We start from the raw sequence: 18,840 nt of genomic DNA on the forward strand, positions 1-18,840 counted from the left end.
TCTGAGGAGGACAAGGAGTTGTCCAACAAAAACAGGAAATACAGATGGAGTGTTCAGATTATTTTTATGTATGGGGAGGTTAGAATACTCCTGAAATTTGTGTGTGGCCCTTATGTATCTAAAAGACGCACAGTAGGGCAGGGACTTTTTTCCTCTGTATCTTTATGCTGTGATTATTAAAAATAATTTATACAAGGGTAAAAATAAAGTTTCATATTTTAGTGCAGGTGGAAGGATTCTTTGGTGGTAATGGTGGCCTATAATGTATAAAAGGCAGAATTTGTCATGACAAAGCTCCAGTTATCCCATAAAAAATACAAATTGGAAAACATGCAGAGCATTCTGTAAGAAATAATACATCTGAAGTATCAAAGAATCTGTGTAAGCCTGCGCTGCCTAAAATACACCCTGGAGACTAAAGTAGATCAATGAGTGTTTACTTTCATAAGGTATGTTCTGTTTGATCAGATTAATTTGAAATTCTAAGTAATGACTGGAAATCAGGGTAATGGTCAATTAACACAGTAAAGCTGTAGTGACCCATAACGAAGTAGGAAAAAAGAGGAGCCACTGTTCCAAAAAAGACCCACATCTTCTCTGCCCTACAGATTAACTGCAGCACTCAGGAGAGCAGTGCTGCTTGACCTGGCCAAAGCTGGAGGAACCTGCCTGAGTCTCCCTCTCCAACTCTTAACCTCCCCTCTTCTCCAGGTGTTAAAACTGATAAGTGCACAGAAGGCTCTGATGGGTTTTGCAGATTCACTGTCAGCCTGGTAAAGGCAGTAGATCTGCTCAGAAAAATTAGCCAGGACAGCAGCTTGTCTTACATTAGGATTTGGCGAAGGTTCATCTTGTCAGAATTGTTTCTACCCCTGTAGACTTGGCAGACTTGGATGTTTGTGGTGTTGCTGGTCGCTTTTTATCTCTGCAGGCTCCTTTAGCTACTTTAAAAGTGAAGGCCATTCTTACACAGGCTCACATGACATCTTCTACGTGCCTGTAAGGTACAAGTGTTGGATTTACATTCCATGTAATGCCAGCATCCCACAGGGGATAACCCATAGGGAATATCCCGTGTAGCTTCCCAGGACTCCCTGTATTACTTACATTATGTGTGGGATACATGTTTTAGTAGACAGGTAAACTAATGGTGACATGGAAAATTGATGGGCATTTTTCTCATGCAGTATTATGTGCTGCAGGTTCCCAGTTGCTGCACTCACTGACCATGTTCAAAACAGCAGATGAACTTATTTCTGCAGTTTTTATGTTGTACATATGTGGCTCATTTGGAATATACACTGTAGGTGTTTGTGTAGTTCTAGTGCTCTACAGGCGTGAGAGAAGCAGGATTTGTAGGGTGAGGGAGAACTTCTTAATTAGTCTGACTGATTTAGCTGGGATAAAAATATGTTATGCCTTCTAGACTGAAAGAAAAGGTCTAAAGGCAGAGTGTGCAAGTGCTTGTCCTCTATAAATCGTAGAGTCCCTAACTTCCCTGATATGTTAGAGCCTCACAATGCATCAACCTGTTCAGGAGAGAGATTAAGAGGAAAAGTGGCTGTGGGAGTTTTCCCTTTTCTAGTTCTCGCCATGAAATAAATAATGGAATATGAGTGTGCTAAGAAGTTTGTCTTTCTGATAGCAATTATGTAAAAAACTATGTGCATTTCAGTTTTGCATTTTGCATTCCAATATTGCTAGTCCAGAGTCACTTAAAAATTGCATTGCCAAAGAAAATGGAAGCAGTGTAGATGTACAAAATTACTTAACTCCTTACAGAGGCATATTGTCCTGTTACAGCAACATGGGAAAAATAAAGAAACGGAGGGAGGGCCCTTTAATTAAGCCACTGTGATCTTCTTGCTTTTGAATTATTCAAGAGGGAGCCTTGGGCTTGAGGCAAAATTTCTTTTGGTGCATTTATTTCAGTGCCAGTAACAGTATAAAAAGAAATTAAACATTTGGAGGAAAGTTCATAGAATTGATTTAAAAGTACCATTAATTGTCAAAAATAACAATCTCTTTTATCTGTGTGATTTTTTTGTAGTGTGCTCTTGACTTCTGTGCTCCTGTTATGCTATTTTCTGCTCCCCTTTGCTTAGTGTACTGTTGCACGCTGTGTTTTAGAAAAATATTTAAGTGAGATAAGGCCATTTGTTACAAAGAAAGAAACAGTGTCTGCTAGACTGTGCTGACCCCTGAAGATCTACATCTAAAAGGCAGGATATCATATTTATCCCAAAGATTGGTCTGAAGACAGGGCATGTTTTGCATTTCTTACTAAAAGGGTTTTTACAGTAGGTTTTTTGTTTACTTCCAACATCCTTAAATAGTATTATAACTGAAGCACTCCTGAGAGGTAACTTCCAAAAGATTATTGTCTGCAGGATACATGACCCTGAGTGTGTTTTAAGCGATCAATTTGTAAATATTTTTAATGAAATAACACAATGGGAAAAGCAGGTTGCTTCTGGATGATGGCTCCAAGGCACTTCTTGTGTAGTTTCAGATTTGCCTCACTGCAAACTTTGGCCCATACATCCCAAAGCTTCTGCATATGTGAGTCAGGTATGCGAAAATGTGGAGAATGATTTGAGTATTTTAACCTAGCAGCCTTTCTGATAGCTCACACTAATCTGTGCAACTGAGTCAAGTGGTCCCAAGTGATGAATTCCTTGAATCTACTGAGCTTGGCAGAGCATTTGCTGAAGGGAAGGTGTAGGGCAGCCTGGATGCTCTAGAAAGACAGCAGGCATGAGAATTTGGGGATTTTGTGGGAGGAGGCAAAGCAAACGGGCAGTGCTTAGTAGCAACCACGAGTAGTTGTTGTTTGGAGACCCAAACTAAACCCTCTCCGGAGGAATATTTAGCTGAGGGATTGACAAGGACAGAGAGCCCAGGCATTGTGCTCAGGGCAGGCAGCTGCACTCAGTGGCAGAGCTTCATAGGCTTCTCTCGGTTTGCTTTGTGTAAAGCCTGTAAAGAAGGCACTAGGAAGGTTCTTTTCGGAAGCCTGGGTGAATGGAAAACAGGCATTTTATTGCCTCTGCACCAAAGAGAGAACAAAACCCTTTGTTTTGTTGTTGTTTATCTATTTATCTCAGAGAAAAGAGGCTAGAAACTTCATTTTAAGCACTAGAAAAACCAGACATTTGTTTTGTAGTCATTGCACTTATGTTGGCAGGGAAGAACATGATACTTTGGTCGATTTAAGCCAAAAGAGAATTGTGTGGTTGGGGTTTTTTGGAGCAGGTTGGCTACATTTGGGGGTTTTTGCCTTCTCTTAGGACAAAGCAGTCTTGGAGTTGGGACAAGAAGGTCTTAATGGGCAATTGTATTTGTTTTTTCTTTTTGGCATGCCAGGATTTCTTGATGTGAACATTAAGACCAACACTTGCTTTAAAATCAGCAAATTCTCGTGAAGCCGAATCTCTTTATGAACTGGTCTCTTCTAATCAATTCCCATCTTCCAGTCCATTGTATCATACTGTATGTAACAAGCCCCCATATATGTATTTTATACAGTCACATATACTTATATAGGTAGATGTAAAATATCACTATCCTCAATTCACCTTTGGAAGAGGAAAAATTGTAAAGTAGTGTTTAAAAACAACAGTGTCAAGTGAAGAAAGTGAGCTATAGGGTTTGTTTTTTAAAAAATCTTCTGAGGTAGCGTTTCATATTAAAAAAAATGAAGTTCAGGCCAGTATTAGCAAGATAATTTATTAGGTCTTTTCATGTCTGGACAGAAGCAGCATGTCACATTTAGAACTATTTTTAATGGCTCAGAGGTAAAAAAAAATAAGGAATATGTTTTCTAGGCAACACACATTTGGAAATAAAAATACTCAGTAAGCTATTTTTGTCCTTGTGCTTGCCCTTGTGTTTAATGTCTTATAAACCCGTATAGAAAGTGAAGGGATTCTTGTACCTTAGCTTGATGAAGGAAGCTGGGGACAGTTCTTGTAAATCCCTTCAAAGTAATGTTAAAGCAGCTTTGAATGTGACAAGTGTTTAAGTGAATTATGTTGATAGACAGGTTTCATTAATTGAAGTGATGTCATTTGGTGTCTTAAACAGTTGTCCTGATTTTTCATTCTGGGCAGTGTAACTGGAGGTCAACATGTGGTCAGCTTTACTTTGAAAGTAACCACTGTGCTCCTTTTAAAAGGGTGATGTCAGTCCTTTTCACATTTGCGTGTGCTGGTGAGCAAAGGAGGGTGTTTATTGCAATTTCTTGCCCTGGTAATGGTGCCTACTGTGTTTGGAGCCAAGGAACTTTGCCGGGGACTTTCCACTGAAGTCTGGTTACCAGAGACACTTGGCCTCATGGTGTCACCTTCAGCAGAAGTGCTGAAATCTGTCTGTACCAGAGACCTTTAAAAACCCAAAAAACCTTCCCTCCGAACACTACGAGTTGGGCTTGCTTTTCAGCCTTGGAGAGGGAGAGAGGGGACATGGCTGCTCCTTCCAGGTGCTCTCCTGGTGGCCAGGGGACGGCTGGCACCCATCTGCCCTCAGCCTGGCTCTGTGGTCAGGCCAGCAGGTAAAACAGGACGGGCGTTTCTGTTGTGCACAGGACACCTGCAGCTGTGGAGGTGAAACTCAGGAGGTTTGTAATCTCCAGGCACGGATTGCCTGTGCCTGGGTGCAGGAGCTGAGGGGAGATAACCAGGAGATAACTAGACACCCCCCACAAACCTCTTTTGTCTTACATGCCTCCCACAATAAAAGGATTATTAATTTTCTTTACCACTCTGGCAGATGAAGATAACCTCTCTTTGAGGGTAATTTGGCAGCTATCTAGGCCTTTTAATGAAGGTGCTGCAAGCAGAGTGGTTTCTTGGCTGCTCCTTGCTGGTGTCATGCAGAATTTGAGGGAACTGATCCCCATTGCCTTCCCTCCCTCCCCCAGATTCCTCTTGAAGCCATCTTTCTTGTTGGGACACTGATGTGTACTTAAGGATACTGGCAAAAAGTCCTTTAGAAACAGTTTTGGGCTTTTTGACAAGAGCTATGTTTTAAATTATCTTTGCTGACAGAACAATCTGTAAGCTTTAACACTCATCAGTTTTACACCAGACTCTTGGTAGATGTGATGGTGCATCCTAAATTCAGTTCAGAGCTGTTGACTACCTCCAGTTGAGGCACTTTGCCAATGTCTTAGGTATGTCCCTTTATCCATTGCTTTAAAATTCAATATGAAGTTGATGTTAAACTGCCTTTCATCTTTCTGAAGGTAGCAATATTTGAAATAGATGTGTATACTTGCATTTCTAGTTACTGTGCTTTGCTCTAAAGTAATGGGGTTTAAAAATGTGACTGCTCTGACTTTCAGCCTTCAAAAGTGGTTGTATCATGAAAAATGTTGGTATAGAAAAGAGTTGTCCAAGAGTAACAATTGGTCTTTCAGTACTTGCAGGAGAGTGCTCTACCATGATCACCCCTTTGATAACCTTACTCTGTGGACCGAGGTCACTACAGTATTAATTACCTTCCACAGATATAATTCCCTTTATATTTCTGTTTTAGAAGGCATTGATAGACTTATCACGCAAAAGCATCTATTTCAATGGACATGTAGTAGATGCCTCTGCAAGTGCCAGGGGTTTTAAAGGTAGCTTTGAAGTTGAAGAACTGAGCTGGGAGTTCCTGCCTGACTTGTAGAGATATATCTTTCATGATGTGTAACTGAAAACAGGTGAATAATTACCTGTGGTGCAGGTCCTTAGAGTACTTGGCACAAAATAGTTTAATTATTTTAAGGGCTGTGTTTGAAAACAAAATAGTCTTTCAACACCTGACTGGAGAACTAGAAAAATGGTTTGCCTCCCTCCATTTTCTCTTTTTCCCTTCAGATAATAAGATTTTGATGAAGAGGTGACTGGTAGCTGCTTTGTGGTGTGTGTTTTTTATTGTTGGGTTTTTTTGCTGTTTGTTTTTTTCCCCTGAACTGTTCTCTGTCGAGGACACATCCCTTTTAGTGAGGAACATATTGTTTCTATAAGGTTCCTTCTCAGATAAGAATGGTAAGACTTATCTGATGTGGTTGAAATGACCTGAAGTGCAAAATTATTTTATGGTAATTAAAAGCAAGGTAATAAGGGTTGGAAGGCTTCAAATACTTTAGACTATGTATATGTTTTCCAATGCAACCTTTTCCAAGTGTGCAAGTAAATTTATTTCCAAAAGAATGCTCAGCATTTGAAAGTGCAAGGAGATTTATTTGAAAATATAACAAACTGTGCTTGGTTTTGCAGTCAGAGGTTGGCCCAGGTGCATGGGTTGGCCTACTTCTACAAGTGGCATATTTTGCAACAAGCAAGATACCTGTTAGGAAGAACAGCCAAGCCCTAAGGAAGAGGAGGAAATGTTCTTGTATTCTATTTATTAGCAAGAGACAATCTCTCTTGCTCCCCATCTTTGAGTTCCCATCTTGTGTTGAGGTCTGTGTTGTTCATCTCTTTTGGAAGCAAAGACTCATTGCTCTCCTCTCCAAGAAGCCATGATGTAAGAAAATGAATATATTTTAAGATTGCAGTAAGAGGTCATCCTTAAAAATGTACTAGAATCTTCACAATCTCTTAATTAGAAATAATGAAGGTTATATTTTGCATATATTCCTGTGAGTTTAGGACCTAACATTTCAAGAAAACTCAATTACTGCAAGATGCTTAATAAATTACTACGGTTATCCATCCTAAATGTTCATGTGGAGACCAAGATCTTTTGGGCAGACAGAAGTGCAAAATGACCAACAGGGAAAAAATATGCTGTAGCATCATATGTGATTTGTTCAGTGATGGTTTTTGATCCAGATTTTTTTTAAATTTTCCATATTAAAAAAAAGATTCCTGACCAGCCCAACGGGCTTTGCATTGACCTCAGCTGCAGTGACAAAAATAAAATTCATAATTCCTAATATCACAAGGGAGAAAGAATATGTGCAGGCATGGACTGCAAGACTGTGACAGAGCCCCAACAGCACAGGTACAGTCCCCACAGTGCAGACTCAGCACAGTTTGGAATACATGAACTGGCCTTGAATACTTGACAGAGGGGTGCTTTTACTCCTATTGCTGCCAATGGCAAGAGATGTGGAGGCAAAGTGAAGCAGCAAAGTTGTCTTTCCTTTGAGCCTCTGAGCATTCAGGGCAGTGTAAACACCATCTGCAGTTCCTACAGACAGGTGGTTAATCCCACCTATATACAGGGAGTATGTCAAAGCCATTGGCTCCAGGTAATTCAATTTCTAGTGATTACTATTCTGGAGACAATTTCCAGGAATGAAGTGTATGTAAGGAAAAGGACAAAAAAGGACGTCATCACTATAAACAGAGGGAACTGAGGAGAAAAAACTTTTAAAATTCTGATTTATTGGATACCTACTCTGTTTGAATAAGCAAGGGTATATATTTGAATCAAAGTTACTTAGTCGATTTAATCAATAAATTGTGGGTTAAATAATTTTGTTTATACCTTAGAGTGGCATGTTTAACATTTATGTAACGGATATGCTTGATAAGACAATTGCAATGTAGATTCAGTAGCTATAAATTTTAAAGAGAAAAGTGTTAAGCATACTTGCCTGGAAGAAGTAGAGAAAGTATTTTTCTATAGGCCCTTTTCATGCAATCAGGGTTCCAAGACATGATTTCACTGACAAAGGTACTACAAATAAGGAGTAGGCATGCATGAAGGAGTAGAAAAGTTCTTCATACACTGAGGTCTAATGAAAGCAAAATGAGACTGGTTAGAAGTTACTCATTTTTTCCATTGGGATGGAAGTTTAAAAGCTTGTTATGCTTAGTAATGCTGTCTGTTTGGTTATATGGCTGGAAATTTGTTTTTTGGATAGGAATAAAAAAGTCATGCTTCAGGACAAAACATGAAAGCAAATTATTATTATTATTATGCCTACTGAGAGAAGTTTCAGCACTTTACATAAAAACAAACAAGCTTCCCACACACACATACACTTTAAAGCTTTGTATGTGAACTCTAAATTGCTGCCAAGGAAAGTGCATGTTTTTATTTTAGTTGATATATTTTAATTGGATTTTAAGTGGCTCATGAATAAGCTCCTTGCATTAATATGTTGTCTCTCAATTAGCATGTATACAAGCATCTGAACTGTGTAGTGATGAGATTGATGGGCATTATTCAAAAGCTGAGAGACACAGCCTCTCCTCCGCAGTACTCTCCTGTTCCTTTTCTACATATCATTTGGTTTCTGATTTGAGGGTCATTCTCCAACATTTTATGGTACCTTTTGATAAAATTGTTTTCTCCTTTAAACTGTTTGAAAACTTCATTATTTTCTACTGAGAAAATTTTCTATTTTCTTTCTGAGATACTATTTTTTTTTTTCTAGCAGTAGCCTGGGTGTTATCTGCTTGTATGGGGTCTTGGTGAGAGGGGAAGAAAGATTTCACTTCTTTCATTCTCTGCTGTGTATGCCAAGCATCCTGGTACAAAACCAACACTCCTCTCTTCTCCTGAAAAGAAGCAGTAATTCAGTAGTAGTAGAAGGCACCCTCCAGCCCTAGGGAGGGCTGAGCAATGTGGCATACAAACATACAAAATGGCATTACACGGGTGCAGCTCTTTGCTAGCAGTTGTTCAGGTCTAAGTTATTTAATAATGTGAAGGGTGGTTCCACAGCTTAATGGGCTGTTAGCTAAATAACTACAGGTAGCCCTGTGAATATGCACAGCCACTCCCCTTCTCCTTTAATTATCCAGTTTTATCATGTTTTCCCATCTATGCTTCTACTCTGCTTTTGAAGCTGGTTTTCTTACCCAGATGCCTCTGTCTCATCCTTCACACTGCTGCTCCGGCATGAAATGCAGATGTGTGAGTGGTACAGAAGAGAGCTGCCCAAATGAGCTGTTGTCTACTCATGAAGCAGAGAGCTTTAGAAAACAGTTCTTGCTGACAGGCTACAGTGCTTTTGCTAAATGTTGCAGGGATTGACGTTTCATGTTAAAAAATGGGAAAGATATAAATGGTAGGTTTTCTCCCTTGGCCATGAATAATCCCATTGATGTTCCACTGAATAGTCAAAGAAGGAGAGCTAGCAAATTCAGATTACTGCATATTTATATTATTAAATCCTCCATTATTCTGCTAAGAAACAACGGAGCACAGTTTCTCTGAAACTAGGAGAGAATGCAGAATTGGTTTTCACTTAATTGGCTCTTTTGAAACAAGTCTTTTTGAGAAGCAGGATGTTGTTAGACCACTGTGTAAAGGCAGTGTAACAACACACCTAACACACAATCCAGAAACAGCTGTATGCAGGGGGCTGTATTTAAAGACTAAAAATACCCTCGTAGCTTTCAAGTAGAAATGAGAATTTATACAAATGCAGCTTTGTCGGGAAGTCTACACTAGCACATAAAATTAATCAGTCATTGAAAACAATATCAAAATGTCCAGTGGAAATAATAATTGTCTCAAAAGAACATAGGTTGATTTTCATTTAAAAGTCTGTTTTGATAGTCAGGGTCTTCCTTCATTCTTAGAAAGCTAATAAAGAGTGAGAGTAGGGTTCACTAAGCATGAAAAATACAGGATTTGGCTTAGAAATTGAGATGTAGTCAGTAGTAGTGTATAGTGGAGTTTGCTTTCCTTTTCCTAACACCGGAGTAAGTTTTAAGTAATTTCAGAAGTGTTTGTAATGATGTTAAATATTTGTAAGACTCATTTACCTAAAGATGGTATCATATAAATGTAATAGATTACAAATTGTCTTCAGCTTTAATTGTCTGTTGTTGGGTCAGGTTCAAGTTTATAGGTGAGACAGTTCAGCGAGGTGTTAGTCTTGCAGTGCTGTCTGTTGAAATTTTATCAAGAGTCTCATCACTGCCTAAATTCAGTCTTAATAGCATGGAAAAGTAGTTAAGGCTCTTCAAAGAGTTGTGTAGTGTTAAGATTTTAAGAAAGAAAATGAGTCATGGTGCTCAGCACCTCAATGTGCAATTGGTACCTGAAGGAAAGTGTCAGGACAGATGTTCTGTTCAGGAGAAAATAGTGGAAGGGAGTCCTTAACTGTGCATGGGTTTCATCCTCAACTTTTTTAATCCATGTGTTTTGCTTTGTGTTTCTAAAATAAGAACAGCACACAAAACCTCACAACAGCATTTCCCAGCACAGTCTACCCACATGGTGAGCGTCTTTCAATTTCACTTCCAGGCTGACTTAAGTTTTGACTCAGGAGAGCGTTTGTAAACATTTGTTAGTCCATTCCTGATTGACATTTCAGCATATATATAATTTGCTGAAAGACTTTAATCCTTAGACTTTGCAAAGCAGAGGCTGGTTAGTGATGATGATGACGATTATCTGATCCAGACAGGTGGACATTTCTTTAAGGATCAAGATCCTATGCAAAGCAGTGTTTTCAATCCTTGCATCATCCAATTTTCATTTGCAGTTTTGGCTTTCATTTTAGCAGCTACCTTGTGTCCTTTTCACAGCCCTGAAAGAGAGAACCAAATACAAGGCCACTATTTCTTCAAATTATACCTGTTATTGCTAAATGCAATAGCTTTGCTACTGCATTTGCAGATTCATACTAGGGAAAAAAAAGAAAGACTGTATTTATTAAATCATTTTATGGGGAGGACCACCTAAAACATTAAATTTGGAAATTATGAAAGTAGAGACTTGTGTAGTGCTTCCTTTGTCCACCCCAATGCGATGATCGAAATAACAAATGGCAGCACAAAGGAAGGCTTTATCAGAGTGCTTAAATACAGAGGTAGATGTGCTTGGTACTAGCAATTTCCTTCAATTTCCAAGAAACCTACGTTTTTGTTAAGGTGTGGAAAACTAACTAACTAGGAGTTAGTTTTGCATGTCAAGCAATTGGACGTTCCATGGCACTTCCAAAAGATAATTTAAAATATCACTTAAAAAGTTACCAAACTTTTGCAGGTGAAGAGTAACTTTCCGTGAATACTTTCTGTATTTTCTGTTAATTTGTTTTGTGGATTAATAGCTAAGCCTGGTCCCATCCCTTTTGTCTTAGTGCAGTCTTCCCTCAGTATTCCCCTAGAATCCTTGTCAGAGGGATCAGGCAGTCCTTGGCCCACTGCAGTTACAAGTAGCAGAGCCAGGGGCAAATCGCTGCCTGGAATGTTTGAGAGAGCAGCTCTGAAGTGCTGGGAAGGTGAAATGGCTCCAGGTGTTGTGAAAGCCACCTCAAAACTTGTACTGTGCCTAAGTTGTGGGTACTACGCATAGGAGTGGTCATAGCAGGCAGAAACATCTTACAGACTCATGACAAAACACTTACTCCTGTGAACCACCCATCCCTCCACATTATTCTGGATAATAAAGCAAAGCAAAATGCTTAGTTGAGTTTTACAGATGTGCAGGCACTGTCTTGGTAAGATTTCTCTGGTAAGGCATGTGGCTCCTTGAAGTTGATATTCATATGAAGAAGGATATATATGAAAAGAAAAGCCTAATCATAAACTCGAGTTTATCATCATGGAGATAAAATCTTTCAGAAAATATTCTTGACTTGAAAAGGCACCTCAAGCTGAGTTTTATTTTGTGAGCATTTTTTGGTACCATATTGCAAAGGATGAGGCAAATACCTAGTGCACTTGCATGTTCAGTGATCTGTTGGTTAAAGTAATTTCTTCTTGTTGCTTCAGAAAAAGTACATCTTTTAAGTCTCTGTTAATACTCCAAGGCTTTCAAAACACTTAACGAGCCTGGCATTTCAGGCTGGTAATATGTTTTGCATAATATCAATGGCCTGTCTTTGTGGCCCATGGGAAAAAGAAATCCTTTTCTTCTTTGTGGTGCATTCATACAGGCCCTCTGCCCAAGATAATTACAAGTGGAAACACTTCTTGTCTTCTGAAATCTTAATTCCAGCAGCCCAGGTGTTTTGATGACGCTTCCAGTGTATATCTAGCCAAAATGATTTTGCAAAACTTAGCTGCATTTTAGTGGGCAAATCAGTTGTATTTTTTGTAACTTTATGGAGGCCTTGCTGGAATATATTCAAACAAATGCAAGAAATGCTGTTTGATCTCTTCAGATGGTTAAATTGTGATTCTTGTAAGCACTGCTTTGGCTTGGTGCACCCTGTTTCCTAGTCAACTGAGGATGAAGTTGGAGGAGCTGGCAAGGCTATCATATTTACATAATGCCTTTTTTTCCTGTGAACCCTGAATGTGGATGGAAACAGCCTCTAATCTTCTTAGTGATCTAAGCAAAGATTGAATGCTTTGGGTCAATCTGGGGTTTTGGATAGGCTCAGTTAGAAAAAAAAAACCAGAAATCCCAGCTCTTCACAATGATTGCAAATGGAAATATTTACAGACTGAGCTAGTTAATGTTTCAGGAGTTGATAATATTTTTATTATTTCACCAGTTTGCAAAGACCACATAATCTGTTTTGAACCATACTTTTTGAGACTTCTTGGAAGCAGAACAAATAGCTCTTGTGTTAAGCTCTGGGCACTGTTCGAGTTCATTCCCCTTAGGGCAGTTTTAAGTTGTATCATGAGAGATGAAAAGGCAAGTGTCAGAATAAGCATACAACCTCAAAATGACTGGAAAAGACTGCATATGGGATCTTAATCCTTCTTGTACCACTACCACTATGACATGGTAAGAGGAGGAGTTTATTAGGTGGCTGTCTTTTCATATCTCAGTTATTAAAACATACTGACTGGGATTTTTGTTCTGTGTTACAGTAATGTAGCTTTTCAAACACTGCTACCATAAACGTAAAGATGTAATTTTTTTAAAGTGGATAAATATCCTGAACTCAGGCTAGAAGTGACATTTCATGCTTGATTTGCCTTGCCTGCCTAGATTTTGTGGTATTTTCTCATGCAGAAGTTACAGCTTGTCAGGCGTTCTGGACCAAGTACAATATATTACAATGAAGGATGAAAAAAAATCAACCTGTCCTATTTACATTTTCCTTTTTCTTCAGGCTTACCTTCCCTAATCCAAAAAAAATTCATGTTGAGTCGTTATTACCACAAGGAGTTTTATTATGTAATGCATCTTCACATAACATAAGATCACTCAGAGACTGATTTCTCAGAACATGAAAGTTAGTAGGAGCTGCTGGCCCTCTTTCAATACCTGCAGCCTAACGTTTGCAAAGCAAATGGTCAGGTTTTATGTGATTGCTTTTGTAACTTAAGTTCAGCAGCAGGCATTTTTTCTCCTTATGTGTTCAGTAATAGAATCAATATTACAACCGTTCCCTGCTTGAACTTGTCACCACTGCATTTATTAACTTTCTCAATATTTGATGCAAATTATTTCTAATTAACGTGCCTCTGAACAAAAAAAAAAAAGATTCTTAAAAACCTGTGTGCAGTCTATGTAATAATAAAATTTTATTCTCAGCTATGAAGACTTATACCACTTTATGACCTTTTTCAAAATTGCTGTTGCTACAATTTTTTTTTTTTTGTAAATAGTGTATTTTAGAATGAAACCTTTCTTTCCTGTACTATAATGAAAAACCAGAAAATGAAAACATAGTAAGGTAAGTAAGGACATGATTCATTATTGAGAAAAAAAGAACACAACCATACTCAGAACTGCTCTAATGATCTAATATTTTCATTAATGGAAATGTTTAGTAGATTCTGTCTTTTTGGTATGTATTATCATTTTTGCACACATTAGTCGTTCATCTGTTTTGGTTTTTCTCCCTTTATCTGCAAAGGAGATGATCCTTTATTAAAATTTATTAAAAAGAAAAAAAAAAAAGAAAACAAAAGGAGGAAAAAAAAGGATGAAAAAAGGAAAAAAAGCAGGGGGATGGGGAGAAAAAGGGAGCCATATGTCAACTATGTCCTTGTGATTATCCGGAAATAAATTTGAAAAGTGTAAGAAAATGTTGGCCATCTACTCTAAAACAGCATAAAATTTAAAGTAAGGATCAAGGAAAAATTCGTAAACGTGGCTGCCTTGCATTTCCTATGTGGAAGGAAAACATATAGGAAGGAATAAAAAATATACACACACATATATATAAACTTTCTGTATGTATATTCCTTTTTACAACTAAAGGGAGATAATATATAGGAGTACATAGCTGTAACAGGATATTGCAGGAGTCCAAATTCTGCTTGTAAAAGTTGATCAAAGGAGTTGACCAAATCTTACCGCTGAGCTCTGTATTGTTATTCAAACGGGAAGAAATAAAAGATAGCAAGGGGCCTATGGCCTCAGAGAGCAACTTGTCAATGAGATCAGGGCAGTCTAAATCTGACTGTACCCGAACACAATTGTTCAGCCCTTCCTTCATTTTCCCACCCTGGCAGCATGTTCTCCTTGCTCCTTTTTGCTTTCCCTTCTGTGAGTGTGTCCATGCCATGAAGGGTAATTGTCTGCTGCTCCACTTCCTTCACATTGTTAATTTTTGTCTGGGTGAGTAATCCTCTCTGAGTTAGGGCACGAACTCCCGTGGCAGCATAAGGGTATCTGTGGATTCATACAGCTGGAGGCCACAGGACCACACCTTTTAGTGGCAGTATGGATTTAGATCAAGTGGAAAGCAATATGGAAAAGCAGCCTGAGCTTCACATGCATCGTGGCCCTTACAGTGTTCACTGGAATAACAGGAGAGATTTAGACAAGTATGCCACTAGGCTAATTAAGGGCTCTTCTGCTAAAGAGGCTTTTGTATCAAGCTTTAGTTCTGGAGATCTGAATGTGACTGTATATATAAAAAATAGTTACTATACAACCACATAAACAAGAAAAATTTTAAGGCCTTGATTAAGACTTTGTTTTATTTTTACTTATACATCAGTATGATACAAGATACGGATACTCAAGTTTCAGCTTTGGGATGTTTTGAATTTAAAAGTGTTTACGAAACAAATTACAGATGTTATTTTATTCTGTTTTCAGCCGATATTTCCATGAACATAATATGTTCATGAAACTGGATGTCACTCAAAAATGTTCAGGCTCTCAGTTCAAAATGTAAAGGCTGGTTTCAGTGAAACTTCTCTTGTTAGAAATGGGAGCTGCAAGTTTTACTCTAAAGGCAATACTGGACTGACAGTTCATCAGTAATTGTGAATAACTTAGTGATTTGTGTAGGCTTTCAGCATTTCTCAAGTTTAATATATATGGAGACACCTGTAGGGTTCCTTTGCATTAGCTATGCCTGTGTTTGGAAATGTTCATGCATGTCTGAAGTGAAGCAGTAAGCGTATGCTCCCATAGCTCTTGCTGATTTTTAAAATCTTTGTGCTGCTTGAAATAAATATGATCAGAGTTTCAGCTTGATGATTACACTGAACTTTTTCCCTTGCTTTACCTTCCATCCTTTTATAAACTGGTAGGGATACAGTTCTCTTCCACATTCATGGGAATACTTAACACTTGCTCTTAAAGCTGGCTTGAATTAAGTATGTTTTCCCAAAATTTGCTACTTCAAGATGGCTTGTTTTCACAGTTATGTTGAATTATGTCATCCCCCCTGCTTTTTTTTTGGTTATGAAAAGGCAGTATCTTGGTTTCCCAGAACATGGTCTACCAGTCCCCTAACCATTCCTATAGTATACCCTAATCCTGAATAAACGTAAATGTCTCATGAGTGCTTGTGCCCTTGATATTCAGTTGCATTCACTTTCATGTTATTTCATGCTCTGTAGCATTAATGAAAGCAATGGGGCATTGTTTTGATCCTGTGATTTATTTTTCTCCCTAGCTGTGTGCTGCCCACCTGCCAACCCGATCAGAGGCGCCCAACCACTATCAAGCAGTGTGTCGGGCTCTGTTTGCTGAAACAATGGAGCTCTACACTTTCCTGGCCAAAATTAAAAGTGCAAAAGAGGTAAGCAGTCTGAGAAGGTTTTCTGCTTTTGAGCTCATCACCATGTGAATTTTGCTTACAAAATCGATTCTGTACCCAGCCAGTAGGGAATGTCAGATGATTGAGGAGATCATCTGTAGTTTTCAGGGAGTACACTTCTTCAGCTGAGGTGTTTTTTTGTTTGTTTGTTTGTTTTTTTTGTTTTGTTTTTTGTTTTTTGTTTTGTTTTGTTTTGTTTTGTTTTTGGCCTGTAACCATTTACATCCCACAGAACTTGTTATTAATTGTGACTAGTCAGTTTGGGAGTAAAATAGAGGATTTTCTTGGAGGGTAACACATTGCATATGTGTACCCATCCCTGTATGTGTGTATACAATATATTTGAGTCTGAAGTCTTCTCTGGTATTTCAGGGATGTTATGAAGTGTCAGAGCTTTGCCTGTTCTTCCTCAGCTCCTTCCCGTGAGGGGATTCTATATGCTGGGAATCGTCTGAGATTCTTCTTGCTCGTATTTTGTCCCCAGTCAGCAGCTTCTCTTACCTTTCACTGTCTGATTGGTTTGTTGCCTGTCACATTGGTTTCACAGCAGAGCCAACTTTAAAAATAGAAGAATTTTCCCCTTCAGGTCACAATGCTTATGTTCACTGCCTGTTTGGCTGTTACTGTTGGCTGAAGGGCCATCCTGTGAACCATTGCAATGAACAGCTCTGGCTGATTTTAAGGATGATATTTACTGCGGATAGTTTCAGTCATCTGGCCTTCAGAGTGGCCATGTGAACAGTTGTATTAAAACAGTCTGGGTGCTGGTAAGACTGGAAAACTGGTGGGTGAGGGGAAGGGCAGGAAGGGAAATTTATTTCTCACAGCTGGTTTCTTCACCAAAGAAAACTTGTCAAGTAGCAACGCTTTCATATTTTTTTTTTCTTAATAAATCCCTGAAGGATTTTCTTTTCTTTTGTAAGTCAAGATCTACAGTACCTTTGAAAAGCAGGATAAGATTTTACAGGCTGACCTAAAAAATTTTGCTGCTGAAAGAAGCAGAGCTGTTCCACCCCCACACATATGTACTCCCACTGTTTTCCTTCTTCTAATTCTAGGGAATAAATGCAGTAAATATCAAGCAAAACAAAAAATAAAAGAGTTACTCCTTGTCAGGTTAATGAACTGAATCAGCTCATTAAAGGGTCAGATGAAAGCACAGAGCAGCACAAGAGAGCTTTTATCACACTGATGGTGGAAGATGCAAAGCAGAGACATAAGGGGCTGCTGCTCTTTCCTTCCTGAGTGAGATGCATTGTCCAAGAGGGAGAATCCTTCTGAGATGTTTTTCTGCTGCACAGGGTCACATTTCCTCTCCACTTCTTCTCCACTCCTATTCAAACTGAAAGCAAATTTTAAACTGAAGCAGTGTTATACAAGGCTAATTTTGACAATGCCAGCATGGCTAAAGAACCACTTGTTTTCTGAAGTGCCTGTGTTATAGGACATCTGCATCCAATTCCCCTGATACAGGGAGCAGTCAGGATACAAGATCTCCATGCCAAAGCTGTCTCCCAAACCTTGATATCATTAATTTCACATCTTGGCTTTTAACTACTGGATATATTAACTGAGGGACCTGTGCTGGAAACACCTCACTCAACAGCTGTTGCAGAGTCCATGTTGAGGCTCAAAGACAACACCCTTCAGAGTTCTTTTTTCTGCTCAAAGAGGAATTGAGGAGTTCTCAAACACCTTGGCCACAGTGAGCAGTAATAGGGCATCTTTGTTGTCAGTGTCAAAATAAAATATTATGGGCTATAACTATTTAAAATCATGTCTTAATAATGTTTTAAAATTATTTTAAAAAGTAGAAAGACATTTTGAATTTGCAAATTATTTAATCACCTTATCACTGGGCATAAAAACCCAACAACATCTGATCACACCATAGAGAATACTATGAGTTAATCCCAAATGAAAGAAACCATTTGCCTCTCACAGACTATTAGGCATTGATTCAAAGCACATTTAGGTCAAAGGAAGTAATCCTTGTGGATGGAATTTTGGCCCTACTGAATTAGTAAGACTTTTATTGCTGCACCTGACCAGGGCCAAAGTTTTGACCTTTTGATTTCACTTTACTCTGGATCAGTCCCTTAGTAGGCATGTAAGAAATTACCAAGAAAATTATCTTGGAAGCAGATTTTAGAATCTGAATACTTTGGATTTATGATGTGCTTGGTCCATGGTCATAGCTTTTATCTAACTATAGATTTGGAAGGCATTTAATTTTGAAAATAATACAGTGAGTGTATAAAATAAAAAATAGGTATGAAAAAAATAGGAGGTGAAATGCTGTAGATCTTGTTGCACCATTTTAAAATGACCTTTATAGTTTATACTTGAGGCAAGCAGGGATCATATGATCGTGTTAGGTTTGTGCCAGTAAAAGCTGTGCTATTGTTTACATACTCTTCTGTCTTGAACATACATAACAAAATCCTGTGTCATGAGGAGTACAGTTAAATACTCTTCTAGTAAATTCCTTTTTTCTTTTCCTTTTGTTTTTGTCTTATAAGTAATGTGTGTAAAGGAGATAAATACTGAATACTTCAGTAAGGAAATTTTGTTGTCACGGATTTGTGGTGATTGCATTGGCAGAGAACTGGGGGAAAAGAACCAAGTTACATACATCAGTTCCAATTAAAAAAAAAACCAGATGGTGTAATATTGTGGGAATTTTAAATTGTTAGTTTGTTTCAAAAATTAACAGCCTCATTTGGAGATCTTCCTTTAGATTCCCTCAGACCTAGACACAGTTGAGTATGTGAGATGAAAATGAAATTAAAAACGCCAAAAAAAGGAAAGAATCCTCGGAATTTATTTAAAGTAGCTTTCCTATGGCTAAAAATTACTTTGAAATTACCTGGAGTCCTTCTAGGGCAACTGACTGGCATCTGCATATCTATTTCCCTGGTATATGAGGTTCATGTTTTTTGGTCAGTAAATGCTTAAATTCAGTAAATGCA

General features: G+C 38.3%; 1 protein-coding gene across 2 annotated transcripts in view; it reads left to right on the forward strand.

Moving 5' to 3' along the window:
• SPIRE1 (spire type actin nucleation factor 1) overlaps positions 1–18,840 on the forward strand; it is a 128,352-nt gene that overhangs the window by 62,345 nt on the left and 47,167 nt on the right. For both annotated transcript variants that reach the window (XM_066328797.1, XM_066328803.1), the window contains exon 4: positions 15,725–15,850. In XM_066328797.1, coding sequence (XP_066184894.1) covers positions 15,725–15,850 — 126 coding nt within the window. The remainder of the gene's footprint in view (positions 1–15,724; positions 15,851–18,840) is intronic.

Source organism: Sylvia atricapilla, chromosome 1, assembly GCF_009819655.1.
Source record: "Sylvia atricapilla isolate bSylAtr1 chromosome 1, bSylAtr1.pri, whole genome shotgun sequence".
Lineage (NCBI taxonomy): Eukaryota > Metazoa > Chordata > Aves > Passeriformes > Sylviidae > Sylvia > Sylvia atricapilla.